Source organism: Sinohyriopsis cumingii, chromosome 9 (assembly GCF_028554795.1).
Source record: "Sinohyriopsis cumingii isolate HCF-2022 chromosome 9, ASM2855479v2, whole genome shotgun sequence".
Taxonomy (NCBI): Eukaryota; Metazoa; Mollusca; class Bivalvia; order Unionida; family Unionidae; genus Sinohyriopsis; species Sinohyriopsis cumingii.
This window is the reverse complement of record NC_142969.1, coordinates 37,942,163-37,960,423: the sequence shown is the minus strand read 5'-3', so window position 1 is coordinate 37,960,423 and position 18,261 is coordinate 37,942,163. Positions and strand designations below refer to the sequence as shown.

The window sequence follows — 18,261 nt, the reverse complement described above, 5'->3', positions numbered from 1 at the left end:
AAGTCCCATCATGACCTCAACAACAACCAATCATTTAAAAAAAAAAATAGAACTTGTTTACATGGTTGCTACAAATTTTGAATCAAGGTCAAGATTTAGATCAACATCTGATGTTTATAAAACGAACAGTCCTGGTCAAACTATTTTCTGAAAAAAATATCATCTCTACTGAATAAATTTTCAATATCATGTAATGAAAAATAAAAAAATTTAAAACTAAAAAAATTTAAAACTGATAAACAATTAAATTGAAATAAATACATATTAAATCAGATATAATTAAATCAAATATACATAGCATGATAATAGTAACCATGTGCTTCCTATTGGTGAATTGGTGCAATGATTAAGGCCCGCACTAAATTCCCATGCAAGCATGACTGTTTAATCATGGTTGGCAGCCAAGCATGCCATGTCCATGTGATATTAAATCTACTGAACAACATTTGTGTATTAATTCTTCCAAACTATTTTTTGTGAGCTTTGCTTTTCAACAACACCTTAAAAAATTTGAAAAACTATACAGGTGTATATCTTAAATATTAATGAGGTCATAGTCCTCTGGACATTTAAGATTCAGAAAATGTGGAATTTTAAGGCCAGTCACAGGACAACAAATGGACTGTCCCATTTATCCCCATTCTGTTTAGTTACATACAAAATTTCTGCATGTGTATATGTGTGTATCTGTGCATATATTCAAAGACACTGGATCCAACAAGGGATTACATAACAACATACTGACAATGAACAGTGCAAAACTAGTTTTTAACTAACCTAAGTACTTTCAGCTGTCATTGAGTCTTTCATAAAGGCCTATACAAAACAAACATGAAATACAATAAGCACAAAAAAGCATCGAAATAATGGAATTACAGCTTGAAAGTGTTTGACATTTTGCCTAGTTCGCTTCATCTTGACTGATGAAATAGTATACCAGTTGGTATTGACCATAAAAGGGAGGAGCTATAGCACTATTTGTTTTTAATGCAAAATGATGTATCCCTAAATTAAATCCTGGATGTTTCATTCTTTCTGTAATATGAGTATTTACCATTACAATAATAATACCAGGAAGAACTACTACAAAAAACGAAGTAATTATTGGTCATAAACACGATTTTATTTGCGTGTGGTTGTCCTTTTGGTGTCTTTCTAGTTTAAGCCATTTGGTTTCAGTGTTCTAACGTGGGTTATCCAGTATGATTCCTTTATATTCTTAGTTAAGGTTATCTTTGCAGTTTGTATTACATCACTGAAAGTATGAGCAAAGGAAGAGAAGTGTCCTTCAACTGTGAGTCTGTCCAGTTCCTTTCTCATCTAACTAGATCGGTGAAGATTGATCCTTCTGTGTAGCTTTTCAATTTCACTGACATACAGAAGGCTGTAGATCTTAAGTGTGATGAGATGATTTACGTTCACCCTGCTTGGGCCATGTATGTTTAACATCGTGCTCATCACTGTGACAGAGAATATGCTGATCTGTATCGTATCTTGACGGGTTTTGTCAGGATGGTATTGGCTTGTGATTAGCATTAACTTTGCTATGAATAGGCTGTCTTTGAGGTTTTTCCTAGTGCAGTAGACTTCTGATTTTTATGGAATGATTAGCTTTAGTGGTCACAAGATTCCATTATGAGCCAGTGTTTCTGGATAATTTTACCTTCTTTGGGGCTGTCTCAATGGTAGGTCAGGATGAATGGTATCCAATCAACCTTTTTCTTTTCTCTGTATATTAGTAGGTCACTGAGGTTTGTTGACAGAATCAATGCAATATCTGGGGTATAATTTATGCTAACACTATTTTACATTAAAAACAGGTGGCGTTGCAGCTCCTCCATTTGTAGGTCAATACCAGCTTGTTTGCCACATCATCAGTCAAGTTGAATCCAAATAGGCAAAGGATTAAACATTTTTAAGCTTTAAAAACTCTTAATTTCAAACATATTTTTTTGTTTATTGTATTCATGTATACATTTTCTGTTGGCCTTAGACAAAGGCCCAGTGAGAGTTGAAAGTGCTCAGGCAAATTAAACACTAGTTTTGCACTATTCGATGTCAGTTTGTTACATCCATTCTCTTTCCATTTTGGTCAGTCTAAATTGGTTTGTTTTAAAATTTGGAATTTCCACATCTGATGCACGAAATTTCAATTATTACCTAAAACATATATGAATTTATTAAAATTTTATTTGTCTTCTTTTGAAAATAATATATTGCATATGAAATAAAAATTTGCATTATTTTATTTTAAACAGTCTTGGGTTTTCTCTTTGTACATATTTTAAACTAACATTGTAAACCATTATGCAAAAACTTGAGCGAAAGAGAAAATATGACTGAACTCAGTGAAACATTGGCACAGAAGACTTAAATGTTATGACATTGTCATCTAGTTTTAAAATGTATTTTCTTGTTGGGATAATTGGCCAGGATATGCACTGATCTGTGACTGACACCCAATACTCAGTAAAGACCTTGTCTGTTTCCACAATAGTAGACACTGCAATGGTGACCCAGCAGGAGATGACACTTGCAAGTTGGCGTTAGATTTGGGGTGAAAGTGGGGAGGAAATATTTCCATGTCAACAATCGGCTAATCTGTTGTCTTTACAATGGCTAAAATGACATCTTTCAAAGTCATTTGGCTTTAATAGTATGGTGGTTCAGCAAATCAAAGGAGATTATGGTTCTGCAAATCAAAGGAGATTATGGTTCTGCAAATCAGATCTTATGGTTCTGCAAATCAGAGGAGATTATGGTTCTGCAAATCAAAGGAGATTATGGTTCTGCAAATCAGAAGAGATTATGGTTCTGCAAATCAGAGGAGATTATGGTTCTGCAAATCAAAGGAGATTATGGTTCTGCTAATCAAAGGAGATTATGGTTCTGCAAATCAAAGGAGATTATAGTTCTGCAAATCAAAGAAGATTATGGTTCTGCAAATCAAAGGAGATTATGTTAATTTGACAGTTATGAATGTCTGATACTATATGTCAGAAACCCTCAGTCAACATACTTCTAAACTTAAAGCAAGTTCGTACTCTCACCTTTTATATTGGTGCTGACAAACTCCAGCAAAAGAAGAATTTTGCAACAGTGTTCTCATATTTACTGACTAGTAACATTTTATTAAATCAAATGCATTTGATTAATTTATATGAAAAACTAGTACTGGTATACGTGAAATAGAAACAAGATTAATATAGTAATAAAACACAGAATGCACTAATCAATATGTACATTATGTGATAACTCAGTGGACATAACTGACAATATCTTATTTTGTGATTAGAGGGATCAGTAAACCAAAAGTACTTAAAATCTAAATTGTTTTCAGTCTTGAGAGGTTCACTGTAGTACTTTTGGGAAAATGGGGAGACACAGCTTGATTTTCACATATTTATCTGTCATAAACTCTCACTATGGGGAGGGAGGGTCAAAGAGACACGCTGTGAGCAAGAAGTTAAAGTCTCTAGGCCATCCAGTGATATTATTCTGGACAACATGGAAAAAATATGATGATACTATCACACAAATGTCTTCTTTTTTTCTAGTCTTCAAACATCGCCACAGCTAGTCGACAAGCAACAAATATACAACACACAAATGGGACTACTTTCAATGGACAACCCAGTATACCATTGAGACCTGGGTTATGTAAGCTTTTTCGATATTTTTTTTTATGATTTTAAGATATATTATCTATTACTGAAATTCTCCATGATGATGATTATTTTTGAAAAAAAGAAAAAAATAATTGACAGTAATCTATCGGAGTTTAGATGATGAAGCCATTTTATTAAGATGGTAAAGACTTGGAATAAATTTTAACACCGAGGTTAATCTAGGGATGGATGGATGTACAAAACATGGAGATGCACACAGCGCCAAGGTGGTTGTTATATCAAGCTTCCACCAAGGTGGGCGCAGCAAAAATGACTCATTGTGAAGTCCTTGCAAATGATATCAGTTATACTTTCCTTCAGATGCGCTCTTTCATAGTTTATATTTCCATAACGTTTTTGACAATTATTAGGCTAATGAAATGAAAATGACAAGTAACAGTGGAGTCAGTTGCGAAACTTATGATACAAGACTAATATATCATAAGCTAAATCACTAGTTGAATCTGACAATGTTTCAGAATTTTTTGTATTAATAATACAGATTTTGACCATTTTTATTTTTTTAAACTTTAATTTTTTGAAAAAAAACTTAAAATTGTCAAGATTAATTTAACAGATCTTGAAATTTAGCAACATGTATGATTTTTAAAAGTTTTTCTTACCATATATGGCAGTCATAAGGTGGAGTCTATTGTGCCACCTGTACATCCATCTGTCTGTTCCCTATTTATATTCTGCACAGTAACTTGAATTTTCCTCCATTTACCATTATCAACAGCTTTGTGGATGACTTGCATCTGGGTTAAAGAGCATGTCGATTTCATTTCAGAAAGGTCAAAAGTCATGGTCAGTGTGACAGAAGGAAGACAAATGGTTTCTACACAGTAATGTAGAAATTGGCTATTTTGCTCATGTACATTTATGCTACTGTGGACTGCCATTTCAGAATGCCATATTTAGTTCAACTAACACTTTTGTTTCATTAACAAAATTTGGTGCAGTGATTCTGTTAATTTCATCACTAAACAGTTCTGTTAAAAACAGTGTCTCTGAGACAATTGTCAAAAAGTGGAAACTTAAAATGTGGCAGCACTTTCAGATGTTATAAAAGCACTTGGCATGGGAGAAGCTGCTGTTTCATTTCAGTGAAAACAACATCATACCAATTTTTGTGCCAGACATACATCCCCTGGATTTATATGTCACAGCACAGGTTATTACTCAGCAGAGGTGTACTGTCAGCTAAGATCTCTATCAATCTGATGACATATGCCCTTAAGGCAATTCACACAGAGCAAAGTGGATTATCTCCACGCATGGTATAGTGGATTATCTCCATGCATGGCAAAGTGGATTATCTCCATGACACTCACACAAAGCAAAGTGGATTATCTCCATTGCTTGAAAAAGTGTCACTTTGGACAAACATGAAACAAAACTATAGTGCTAATCATTTATTCAGCAATTATATATGTTTAATGATAACACTTTGCTTTTATGTTCTGTTTGCTTGTGAAAAGTACATACGATTAACAACATTAAAACTGTATTGCAACATTTCTGTTTTTAACAAAACAACATATTTTGATCAGACATTTTAATTGCTTTCACTTCTCTATAATACAGTGCTTCATGATCCATTCATTATGTTAAACTCTCATACCATCACTTTACATAATATTTACAAATTTTAATTAATTGCATACACTTTCAGTCATTATTTTACTTATTATAAATGGATATGATATGTTCTTTGGAAAGTAAAGAAGGATACAAGTAATATATTACTGTAGAACAGTCATTGCATTAGAATAAAATTTTCAAGTTTATAAAATTAAATAAATCATCCATAAATTTCTATCGTTTATCATCCTCATAAACTTATTATGATCTTTATTTCTTTGCACATTAAATACTGCTGGTATTAAAACGAGTACAAAAGCTAGTGATGCTTTACCATCAGATTGGGTTGGAGAGCGCTCTAAGTTTCAGGGGCCCCAAGTGGCCGAGTGGTTTAAAGCGCTCTCCGTTACGGATCACTGCCATCTCACCTCTGTTTGCGTGGGTTCGAGTCTTGTATTCGGCCAATGTGGGTATGTGAGAAAGCTTGCCAGTAGCTTCTCGTGGGTCGGTGGTTCTTCCTGGGGTTTTCCTGGGTTCTTCCTCCACTATTAATACTGGCCGCCATGCATAGCCTATCGTGTGCTGAAAAATGGCATTAAACCCCATAACAATAACAATAAGTTTCAGCATGAAAAATATTTTGTTGTGACTTTAAATTCATGGTCACCACTAAAACCATAAAAATTAGTTACCACACAAATTTAAACCAATTTACAGTAGAAAGAGTTTATTGAAGGACATGTTACATTTCCAGTTGTTTTTGCTGTCGACAGTTTTTATCAGCAAGGTAAAATTCTCAAACAAAACCTAAATTGAAGTACCATACTAATTTCAGTATCACCACCTCCTCCATCAACAAGGTCAAGGACACATAGTACCAATACAGCTTCAGCATCGGGAGCAAAAACAGGTCAGATTGTTATCATAGCAACAGATAAAATATTACCATCAGGTTTGTTTTGCTGATTAATACTGGTGGCGTTCAGCAAGCTTGGAAAAAAAAGATAGCCATGCATTTTTGTTTTCAATTAAATTTGTTAAATTAATGTTCTCTCATAAGAGCACCTTTTCCATTACGTCCAACAATTTTTTTTGAAATTAAAGGGAAGATTTTTAAAAAAACGCTGACTGAACTAGTGTATGAAGAAAATCAAGGTTAAAATGAGTATAAATTTACAGGTAGACAAACTGATAACCAGTCATTAACTCAAAGTGAGTATAAACATACAGGTGGACAGATTGATAACCAGTCATTAGCTTAAAGTGAGTATAAACATACAGGTAGACAAACTGATAACCAGTCATTAGCTGAAAGTGAGTATAAACATACAGGTGGACAGATTGATAACCAGTCATTAGCTCCAAGTTTGTTGCACATAATTCCCCAAATAGTAATGCCTTCATTAACACATTAACCCCTGAGCCAAACAACTAGGCAGTCCCCTACAGCATACTTGCAGAGATCACCTAGAGCAGTGTTAGCCTTACCAGTGCCTGTATCCCTGAGACTTGCTGTCAGCACTTGGCTTGCAGATTTTTATGGAGGGGGCTACTTACAATAAATTTGTTATTATTTTATTTGTATTCGTTTAATTAAGCTGAAATTTGGCACAGCAGTTCTCAATAAAATTACATACATAACGGTATAAATTTCATGCTACATGCAGAAATAAAACTAATGCATTATGGTGAAAACAAATGATGTACTTGCCAATTCGCTTCTCTTGCCATGAATAATCCATAAAATCCATTATGAATTCACACAGAATTATTAACACCATGAAATAATTCTGTTTGATATACACAGAAATTCCACTTGTCGTCTCTCTTGTAAACTTAACATCCTGTGAATACTGTACACAAATGGGCATATTTTACTTGCTCTTTACCTTTCTTCCTTAGAACTCTCAATGAAAATTTTAAAACTAACAAAACACTTAACAAACCTTGAATAATGAGCACTCATGTTAACATTTATTTCCCAAACATTTATTTAACGATTCTTCAAAAGAAAAAAAGCTCAAAAAAATTAAATTCATTTGCATCAAGGTCTAAATCCATTGTTGGCCCTTTGTATAGCCTCTTGTCAATGTATGTTTTATCATTTAAGATCCATCGATCAGCTCTTCTTTCATTTTCTTCTTCTTCTTCAACATTCTCATTATCACCACTACTGCTGTTATCTCCAGTAGCTATTTTGATTTCACTATCAATCTCATCTGATTAAAATCCTGACAATTCTCCATCAGAATCTGTCAAGTAAAAGTCTGCTCCCAGTGGCTGATTCTCGTCAATTTGCATCATTTTCAGATGTATATATTTTGATTAGTTCTGCTGCTATCGAAAGCAAATTTTTTTCCCTCTGTTCAGCAGTGTTCACTCTATCTATGTAAGCTAAAATTTTATTGGTTAAACTGCCTGCATAATTAGGAAATGGCTTCAAATCAGCCAATGGTTTGCGCTGATTTAACTCGTCGTGCGGGATACAGGCCTAGACAAATACTGCCACTCAAACTCGGTGCCCAGGATATAAGCTAGGTAAACTCAGCCACATTATCGAGGCACTCGGGAGATGAGGGAGGTAAAGTACGACGAGTTATCGAGGCAGCAGAGGTTAATGTGTTAAGATAAGGTAAGAATTCTTTATTTCAGACTGCATGGTCCATAGATCTAAATTAAGATATAAATGTATTTTAAACAAACAAATCACAGATATCTTGTGTACTGTTATGTATACAACTGCTGAATGTTTCTGTCATTGCTAAGAACAAAATTATTTAAGGCATCTAAAGAGTAATTTGTTCCATCTATCTGTAATCTAGGAATTAAAACCAATGTCATAGTTTCATAGCAATTTAAATATACAGTTCTTACTATTAGATACTTTTGTCATTATTGAAAACACATACTTCCTCAGTAATTCTTCAGAACTAAATCGATAATGGTTTACTAGTGTTTCCCTTTACCAGACCTGCCAACTCTTACGATTTTGCCATAAGTCTTACGAAAATGACCATTAAATTACAGACTTTCAGAATAAAAGCAAAAACTACGGAAAAATGATTGTTGCCAAAAAATCAGGATAATTGGTTCACCTGTGTTTGGTTTGGATCCATGTTTCATGAGAAATATTGGAATTAGTCAGGGAACCAGACTAACTTTACAGCAGTACCTCAGATGTTTTAAATTGCACATATTTTTTCATGTGAAGCATCTGCATCATCCAACTGTCGATTACAGAATTTTTTAAAATGGCATCCAGCAAGCAATGCTTTTTGAAGATGAAACGGAAATTAAGCCTCTTAAAAAGTGTTAATAATCAGCATAGAATAATAAAAAGGAATATTCAAATTCTTATGAATAAAAACAGAAAGGGACACAGTTATGTTTATTGGATATCACATGTCAATTGGAGTATGTCTCCTGGCGGGAGATATGATTTCCATTGGCATCTGAACAAAAACAATGTTTAAGTCAAATTGAGAAATAGCAACAAGCCATTGAGCTGCATAGGGTTTGGAACTGATGTTTGTACAACTGTAGTAGTGGTAAATAAGGACTACTTTTACTTAACAAACTTTTTAGTTGAACATAATGTTTACCGTCGCTGCATGTTTCAAATACCAAACTTTTACACAGGTTTTCCCATTTTACAATTGCAGTTTATGATATTTTGTTACACCTTATGAAAACTGGTCAAACGTATGGAAAAAAATCAACTGCCTTACTGAAACAGTCTCATCAGGGTTGGTAGGTCTGCTTTACCCTCATTTGTGCTTCAGAGACCCCCAAATCTTTAATTTGACCCCTAGTTTTGATACCAAGTTTTGTTTTTTACTCAGTCTGACCCCTAATTTTGACACCAAGGAGAATTTTTACTCTCAATTTTGCATCCCAAAAGGATACACTGTTTACGGACATGGTATAGGCACTGTTCCATTTCGTAAGGATCATTTATAAAAGCCTAGAACTAATTTTTCTTTATGCATGCACTAAAGTTTTTCCACAGAGATGTACAGCATTTTTTACAGCAATAAGTTCTTAATAATTTAATTTTGATATTCAAAGAACAATTTCTGAATTTACATAAAAGTATGTTTGTTGGAATACACAATAATCCGTAATGTCTCATCATATCTTCATCATCCGTAATCTGTAATGTCTCATCATATTTTCATCATCTGTAATCTGTAATGTCTCATCATATCTTCATCTGTAATCTGTAATGTCTCATCATAACTTCATCCGTAATCTGTAATCTCTCATCATATCTTCATCATCTGTAATCTGTAATGTCTCATCATATCTTCATCGGTAATCTGTAATGTCTCATCATATCTTCATCATCCGTAATCTGTAATGTCTCATCATATTTTCATCTGTAATCTGTAATGTCTCATCATATCTTCATCATCCATAATCTGTAATGTCTCATCATATCTTCATCTGTAATCTGAAATGTCTCATATCTTTATCTGTAATCTGTAATGTCTCATCATATCTTCATCATCCGTAATCTGGAATGTCTCATCATATCTTCATCATCCGTAATCTGTAATGTCTCATCATATCTTCATCATCCATAGTCTGTAATGTCTCATCACATCTTCATCTATAATCTGTAATGTCTCATCATATCTTCTTCATCCGTAATCTGTAATGTCTCATATCTTCATCTGTAATCTGTAATCAATCTGTAATGTCTCATCATATCTTCTTCATCCAACCAATGGGATTTTAAATATGACCCAAATACAAGTAACTGTCGATACATGCAAAATCATCGCTGCTAAGAAGTATAGAGGAAGAGATGGTAATGTGATGGAAGCTGACTGAAAAACGATGCATACCAATGTTGATGTGTGTTTAAATATATGTGTGGGTATGGGGTGTATTCACATACCATTCATAATTTCCTTTGATACATATATTGTTCTCAAATATGCATACTTTAATAATTTCCTCTAACCTTAGATAGAAGGACTTGTCCGTGCCATTTCATCAGAAATAAAATTGTTAAGAAATAAAGTGTTTAGTATCAAATAAACCACATTGTCAATAGAAATAACTAAACCATTATTTGTCTGGAATATGATTTTAAGTTTGTGATATTATGCTGTGAACTTGACAGATACATGTGGCCACCCCTTCTGCAACAAGAAAGAAGACAGAACGTTGCAAATATATATCTTGAAGATCACTTCAAGAAACTTGTATTGTTTTCACTGACAAAGTAAATAATATCCTTTATGTCAGTATTGTGAGTGATTAGGTAGATTACACTTTAATAAATACTAAATCATGATCACATAATCTTTATAATTCCAGTTGTCACCCTTTCTGTCATGATCATTTCATCTTTATAATTCCAGTTGTCACCCTTTAATAAATACTAAACCATGATCACATAATCTTTATAATTCCAGTTGTCACCCTTTCTGTCATGATCATTTCATCTTTATAATTCCAGTTGTCACCCTTTCTGTCACGATCATTTCATCTTTATAATTCCAGTTGTCACCCTTTAATAAATACTAAACCATGATCACATAATCTTTATAATTCCAGTTGTCACCCTTTCTGTCATGATCATTTCATCTTTATAATTCCAGTTGTCACCCTTTCTGTCATGATCATTTCATCTTTATAATTCCAGTTGTCACCCTTTCTGTCACGATCATTTCATCTTTATAATTCCAGTTGTCACCCTTTCTGTCATGATCATTTCATCTTTATAATTCCAGTTGTCACCCTTTCTGTCACCAATCAGAAGATTCCATCAACAAATTTTATTTTTTGCAGCCAGTTTTCTTTCATTAGCATTTTCAAAGGACAATAAAATGTCTAGCCCCATCATCACTAGCCAAGGTTTTTGATCCATTTTGTACATTCTTAATGTGGAGCTGAGTGTATCAGTGACTCTTTGCAAGCTAATATGACCTACCCTGCACAGGATCACAGCACAACAGTTGATAACGGTGATCATGATTTTTCACAGAGCAAATATTTATAATATATAGAACATTTATTTTGCTCACTTTCTATTCATTTCAGTCTTTCAAAATTTGTCCATTTTTGTGAGGTCCACTGGGACATATTATCAGATTCCAGATTATTTACAGTTAGCAAATACTGTAGTAAGCTTATCTGTGATAAAATGTCCCAAGTGTACATGCACCAATACTGATTAGGGCTGACAATAGGCTAATTTGAACTAAATGCTTATAGATAAGCCATTTGAGAAAGGTAAATTTTGTTTGTCATTATATAATTGTGGTTGATTCTTTTTTGTTGTACAAAAGATCCAAAGAATATATTTTTTCTTTCTCTTTTTTTAAATCCCCTGGCCTTTATTATGTGGCCCTGCTTGTGATGATTTGGTAATGGAGACTGACAAAACAGTAATCAAAAAGTCCGATTCACTCAGACTGAGTAGCATCGTTGCATATATTTATGGAGCCATCACTGTTATGTATCTTCACTCACATGTCAAGATATCAGAAGAACCGGATGAGCATCATCCATTTCCTTACATGATAAAATTAGGTCAAAGAATCTGTGCCATAATTTATGTTGGACAAACTGGGAGAATAATTTGCCATGAATCATACAAAGTATTTAAACATTATGAATTATCATTCATAACTTTAAAGAACTTGGAGCTAAGTTAGAAAAGTAAAATGTTCCTTAAATGTTTCTTAAGATGATGACTGATTTATCATGATTATTAAATCATACTTGACTGTTTTTCTGTAGAACAGTTGTGACCAGATGTAATTTTTAGAAGCAACATTCGTTGTTTAGTAACGTTTCCATTAAATGTTAAAACGAAGAAACAGCTTTCTTATTTTGTGCATTCTTTCACACAAATACACAGATGTTCATTCATAATTACATTCTCTCTCTAAAAACATTTTTTGTGTGTAAAAAGATGTACTATTTCACATCTTCAGAACCTTCAGTAAAAGGGTTTTTGTTATGGAGGAGTTTCAGTATACATGTGTATGTGCATGCATGTATGCAATGATGTATATATGCATATGCATACACAAAGTTTGCACACAGTAAATTTGTTGTTCCGCCAACATGGAATATGTACATGTTCCATTGCAAAAAAGGAATCAGAATATTTTATCACATGTCACTTATATCTGGATGCCAGTTGGGTCAAACTCACAATGAAGCAGGTCCAGTAGTCCAGGTGTGTAATTTTCTTGTCATCCCATGAGACCTTATGCTAAATGAGTGCTAGAAGATAATATGCAAGTGTCAAGTGTATTGATTACTCAGTCATTATGATAATAAATTTAAACAGTCAAAAAGGTTGAAAAAGATTTCAATTTGAAAATCCTCATCTATTTTCAGCTTCAAATCCATTCAGCCAGATGTCTTCCACAACTGATCCTTTTGGAATGGGATCACTAGATGATCCCTTTGGAATGGGGTCCTTTAACCCAGCACAGGCAGCCCCACAGGACATTGACAGAGCCATTCAAAATATGGACAGGGATTTCATGGATTTACAGGTAAATGATTCAGTAAATCAGATGTTATCCTTAATATTGTACAAATTTAATTTTGTACATGAATAATGGGAAAAGATTGGCCCCAAATTTTTAGATGATAATTTCTTAAAAATGCCCATTCTGTCTTCTCTTAAATTTTGTATGTTTATCTACAAGGAGAGACCGAGTGATCTAACACGCGCTCCATTACGGATCACTGCCATCTCACCTCTGTCTGTGTGGGTTCAAGTCTTGGATTCAGCCAATGTGGGTATGTGAGAAAACTTGCCAGTAGCTTCTCGTGGGTCGGTGGTTCTTTCTGGGGTTTTCCCAGGTTCTTCTTCCACCATTAATACTGGCCACCATGTATAGCCTATCATGTGCTGAAAAATGGTGCTAAACCCTACTACAACTACAACAACAACGAGAGAAATTAAATGAAACTCAACACATGCAACGTGTTCAGTATCAAAAGTTGAGAGAACAATCCTGCTTTTCTTGCCCTCAAAAATGAATGCCATGCCACAAATATTTGCTGATGTCTCTCCATCCATCCCACTAAAGTGTAAGTTTGCATTTAAACCAGTTTCTCCTGCACTGTTGAAAACGGTGTCTATCGTATTTGTGTGTAGTGGGTTTTAAGGGCTGCAGTCATATTTGGGTGGTGGATCTTGAGGGCTGCATCTTTAACCAGCCAAATGTAGTTCATTATAATCTGCTTTTTATTCTCTCACCAGAATGACTTCATTCTGTGTTCCTTTGATGGGTTAATATTTATATACTTTTTTAACTGACTGTCGTAAGATATCTTTTCTGCACCTGAAAAGACATGTGACTCCTATATGATAAGCTATATGATAAGCAAATAGTAACTGCCGCTTTTGATTATTTAATCCAATGTAGGCTAATGGCTTTTTTAATCCAATGTAGGCTAACGGCTTTTTTAAATGTTTCTATTATTTATGTTAAATACAAAGCAAAAACAAATTCATTGAACCCAAATTGTTTCCAATATTTGGACTTGTAGAATGTTTTATAATTGCATTATTCACGTGAACTGAGTAATTCTTTTATTTCAGAGTGGATTCAGCCGAGGCTTATCATTTGGGTCAGATGACTTCAGTTTAGGTGACCTTGACCCTTTGAACCAAAAATAGAACATGGTAACCAAATATGGAAGTGGTGGGGACTGTTCATGTCTATGTTGAATGTATACTGATGTGTATGCTTTCTATGGAGTCCATCTATGATTGGATGTGGAAAAGAGAAGGGCTTTGTGAGGAATCATACAGTATGCATTAGATTTGGCCCAAAGACTGGGTCAAGTCCTGCTGTAACCACAAACTCTGGAGCAGTTATTCCACAATAGATGCCAATATTTTTATAATGAAAAGTCGAGCTTGAATATCATGTTTAATACAATTTATATACAATTGTTAATGTGGATATTTAGCAGATTTTTGCTCTTAATTTACAGATTTTTTTGTGATGAATGTTATGGACAGAAAATACAAGAATTTTTCTGTTGAATCTACTTCTACTATGACTGTATATGTATATATTTACGAAGCATCCTGAAGAATATACATGCATTTTATAAATCCTCATCAGTGGAAGTTTTCCTGATATACATGATTCTACCAATTAAGATGGACCAGTATTATGGTATCTCTAACAATCAGGAAATATGAAAAATTATATTCTGCCAAAAATGTTAATACACATAAAAAAACAAATGTTTTCACAATATTTCAAGAGTAAAAGGACGTATGTAAACCTAAACATGCTACTTGTCATATAAATGTTGTAATAACAGTGGAATTCAATTCTAGGGCGCTTCCATTAGTTTTTTAATCTTATGGATTCTGATCAAGCAACATAGGTTTTATTTGCTTTCTGAAGCTGTTACTCATTGTATAAACATATTTACCATTGGCACATTTTGGTCTGTGACGTGTCCAAATGGCGTACTTTGTATTAACATGTCGTGTTCAGTACAAGAGTTTAAAGCGTTTGTATGTTGGCCATATTTATATGCTTTCCAGGGATTAGAGACACGGTGCCAGTTTAGGTAACTTTTCAATTTTCAGATCAAATATGCAAACAATGGTTTGCAAATTGTGCAAAATTACAGCAAAAACTAATTTATCTGTATTGAAATTTAACAAATTTGTGCTACCTACTTTAATCTTATAGCAAAATGGTTTTACCTATTTTATACTCACTTATAAGTCGAATCCAACTGCAAACTGCACAGACCCAGATGTGCCATCACAAAATGTGCCAGCAGATCTGGGTCTGAACAGTTTGTTAGGATTAATCAGTGGAACAAACAGCATAGACCCTGACCTGCAGGTGCATTATGCTACAAAAAAAGCAGGATCTTTGGTGTTTACAGTTTGACTCAACTTATAAGCGAGTATATATGGTGACATGTATTCATCCTCAGCTGCTTTAAGAACTTTCTGATACCCATAATATTGTTGTGATTACTTACATGGTCTGCTATTAAAGAATTTCACTGACAAACACATTAAGCTGATCCATATTTTTCACATGCACATGTTCATTATCTTAATGAAATTTCAGGAGTTATCAAATACATTGATCTGCTTTTGTTTTGATGCAAGCATTGGAAATCTGTTCCTTTATCCTTGTGAGAAGAAGATTTTGGAAAAGCTGGTCCTGATCGGTAAATCCAAGCCTTGTGTCACTGAGAGCTTTCTTTTCAGAAATTTTTGCTGGTAATATTTTATGGCAAAAAAATTTTAACAGGTAAGAGAAAACACTGGATCAGTAGCAGATATGCTATTTGCAAGTGTGTATTTCAAACCCAGTTTGGCTGCTTGTTGTGTATTTTGAACCATGAATTGTACATCATTACGGCCTACTTAGGGACACAGTTGCTTATGCGGGAAAAGACTGCATTTTTAATTCTAATTTCTGCTGCAGGATATTTATCTTACCATTCATACTCCTCAGACATTTGTTAAATAAAGCAATTTATGTTTCAGCAACAAAGGATTTGATATGTGTACTAGATACAAAACTTGTTGCTGTTGCTTTTTTTTTCTTTGCTTTTTTCCACACTTTATGTGAATCTGATGTGGATGTATATGCAGGGAAGAATTACAAGATGGTAACATGGTCCTTTCTATAAGTAATTTCATATAACACAGATTGGAAAGCTTCCGCTCTAAACTGAGAAAACATAGTGTGTAGCTTAGTAGAGTTTGATTATAATACAATCAAACAGTATGTACCATGTATTGGCTATCTTTCACTGTATTGGCTATCTTTCACTTTTGCTGATGGAGTTGTCACCTGGTTACACTCAGTTTTACACTGAAACATCCAAAAGTCAGGCATGTGGTGTATGTATTGATCAGTTATAGATTTCTGACACAAGCTATGAAACCTTTGAAGATGGAGACAAATGCAAAATTTAGTCCACTACCTGGTCAGGTAGAACCGAATATGTATCTGTAATGTTATTGTGGAATTTTGCATCCATCATGTGAAGTACAAGATGTTTGAATTAAACCAGTATGCATCATTGAACTAAACTCTACATAAATCTTTATCAGCATGAATGTAGCTTTGTCTGTATGCATTTATGATCACCAAATGTCTGCTTCCACTTTCATTTTGGATTTCATGGCATTAAAAACTTTAAACTTTTGTTTGCTTCACATTTGGAAGGGGAATATTTGTCTTCCTACAGTTTGCTTTATTATGCAATATTGTTTGATGGTATTAAATTGGAATTTAATCCATTTACAATAGAAATATAAGGATTCATATGTTTCTTATGCTGTAAGAAAATAAAGTGATGATTCTATCTATGACGTTCGTGGTTTTTTCCCTCCATATTTTGTTGATTTGTTGAGTAAATTCAAGAACAGTAATCTATACCAAATATTTCTTTATGGTAGGTCAAGTAGAGTTGCCTCCCTCTCTCTGCTTACCCTATAATCATGCTTATAAATCAAATCCACATGCAAGCAACATAGACCCTGGTTTGCCATTGCATGGTGCACTTGCAGATCAGAGTCTGTGTCTTTCTATTGTACTGATTACCATAACTGCATAGACTCCGGTTTGCCACCTTATAATACAATAGCAGATCGGCATTTGTACAATTTGCAGTTGGACTTGACTTACTAACGAGTTTATATGGTAAATGTTGTGTATGTGTCAGTTTTTAGGCACTGTGATGTGAGTCATGTGCATGAAGATATTTGTGAGCTCTTGGTTATGATACTTTGGCCTGTTTTGTATCATTGTAAGTAATGTAGACAATTGCAGCTGTTTTCTCTTAGCTATTTTGCTTGTTGATTATTCTAGTTTAACCATGTCTGGTATGAACTACTTCCCATTATTTGTCAGTGCTTAGATCAATACAGAAGATTATTAAGAATAAGAAAAAAGGTTTGAACCTCACGGGTTGAAATTCAGTGATGAAATTGGTTGATTACTTTTCTGATAGCTTTTGGATTACATGCCGGGGTTTACCCTGGTTCTTCCTCCACCATTAATGCTGGCCATCATGTATAGCCTATCGTGTGCTGAAAAATGGTGTTAAGCCCTACAAGAAGGGGCCCCAAGTGGCTGAATGGTCTAAAGCGCTCTCCATTACGGATCACTGCCATCTCACCTCTGTGTGGGTTTGAGTCTAGGATTCGGCCAATGTGGGTGTGTGAAAAAGCTTGCCAGTAGCTTCTCGTGGGTCGGTGGTTCTTCCAGGGTTTTCCTGGGTTCTTCCTCGATCATTAATACTGGCCGCCATAAATAGCCTATGTGTGCTGAAAAATGTCGTTAAACCCCACAACAACAACAAAAACCCGTCAAAAATAACATTATAACTGTGTTTGCAACAGACCTAAGAATTCAACTACAAAGAAAATATTCCTGATCTCTGCTGAATCGATCAACATACTAAGAATAGATATCATATCATGTATTAGTAATGTGTTAGCTTATCAATATGCAAAGTTAACAGCATTTAAAAAAATGGTGTTGATGGGTTTTTTTAAAAGCAATTATCATGGCATATTCCAATACTAGGTTTTGCCCACTGCTGTAAATGATAGATTGGTTCTATGGTAATATGTTTACAATTTATTACCAGATTATTTTCTATACCAGTCTAACAAAACGAAGGATTCCAAGTATCTAATGTTTCATTCAGTGGACACTTGGGAGGTGTTTGAATAAAGATTTCTTTTTAAGAACTCTTGTCAGTTTGGAGATGCATGGAAGATACTGTAAGAGTCAATTTCAGCCCAATTAAGAAAGGTCACCATTTTTTCTTTAAAGACTCAAAAGGCCTTGTTATGTGCAAATTCATTGGTTTTGGTCAAATTCAGTCTAAATGTGTGCCTCAGGCATTCAAGATGGAGTCTCCTGACGTTATATTACTGCTAATTAAGTGGCGCCATGCATTCTCACTAATATTATTTTGTACTTGGTGTTTAAAACCTACCCTGTTCATTAGGAAGGCA

At 34.2% G+C, this 18,261-nt stretch overlaps 1 protein-coding gene across 7 annotated transcripts in view; it reads left to right on the top strand.

Annotated features, from left to right (window-relative positions):
• Positions 1-16,598, top strand: part of LOC149791578 (PTB domain-containing engulfment adapter protein 1-like) — a 116,793-nt gene extending 100,195 nt beyond the window's left edge. For 5 of the 7 annotated variants that reach the window (XM_089970136.1, XM_089970137.1, XM_089970138.1 and 2 more), the window contains 4 exons: positions 3,558-3,660; positions 6,088-6,162; positions 12,618-12,778; positions 13,837-16,598. In XM_089970136.1, the coding sequence (XP_089826262.1) occupies positions 3,558-3,660; positions 6,088-6,162; positions 12,618-12,778; positions 13,837-13,914 (417 nt within the window). In that variant the 3' untranslated portion in view covers positions 13,915-16,598. The remainder of the gene's footprint in view (positions 1-3,557; positions 3,661-6,087; positions 6,163-12,617; positions 12,779-13,836) is intronic. The other 2 variants (XM_089970135.1, XM_089970133.1) reach the window with 1 other exon arrangement.
• Positions 16,599-18,261: the final 1,663 nt, after the last annotated feature.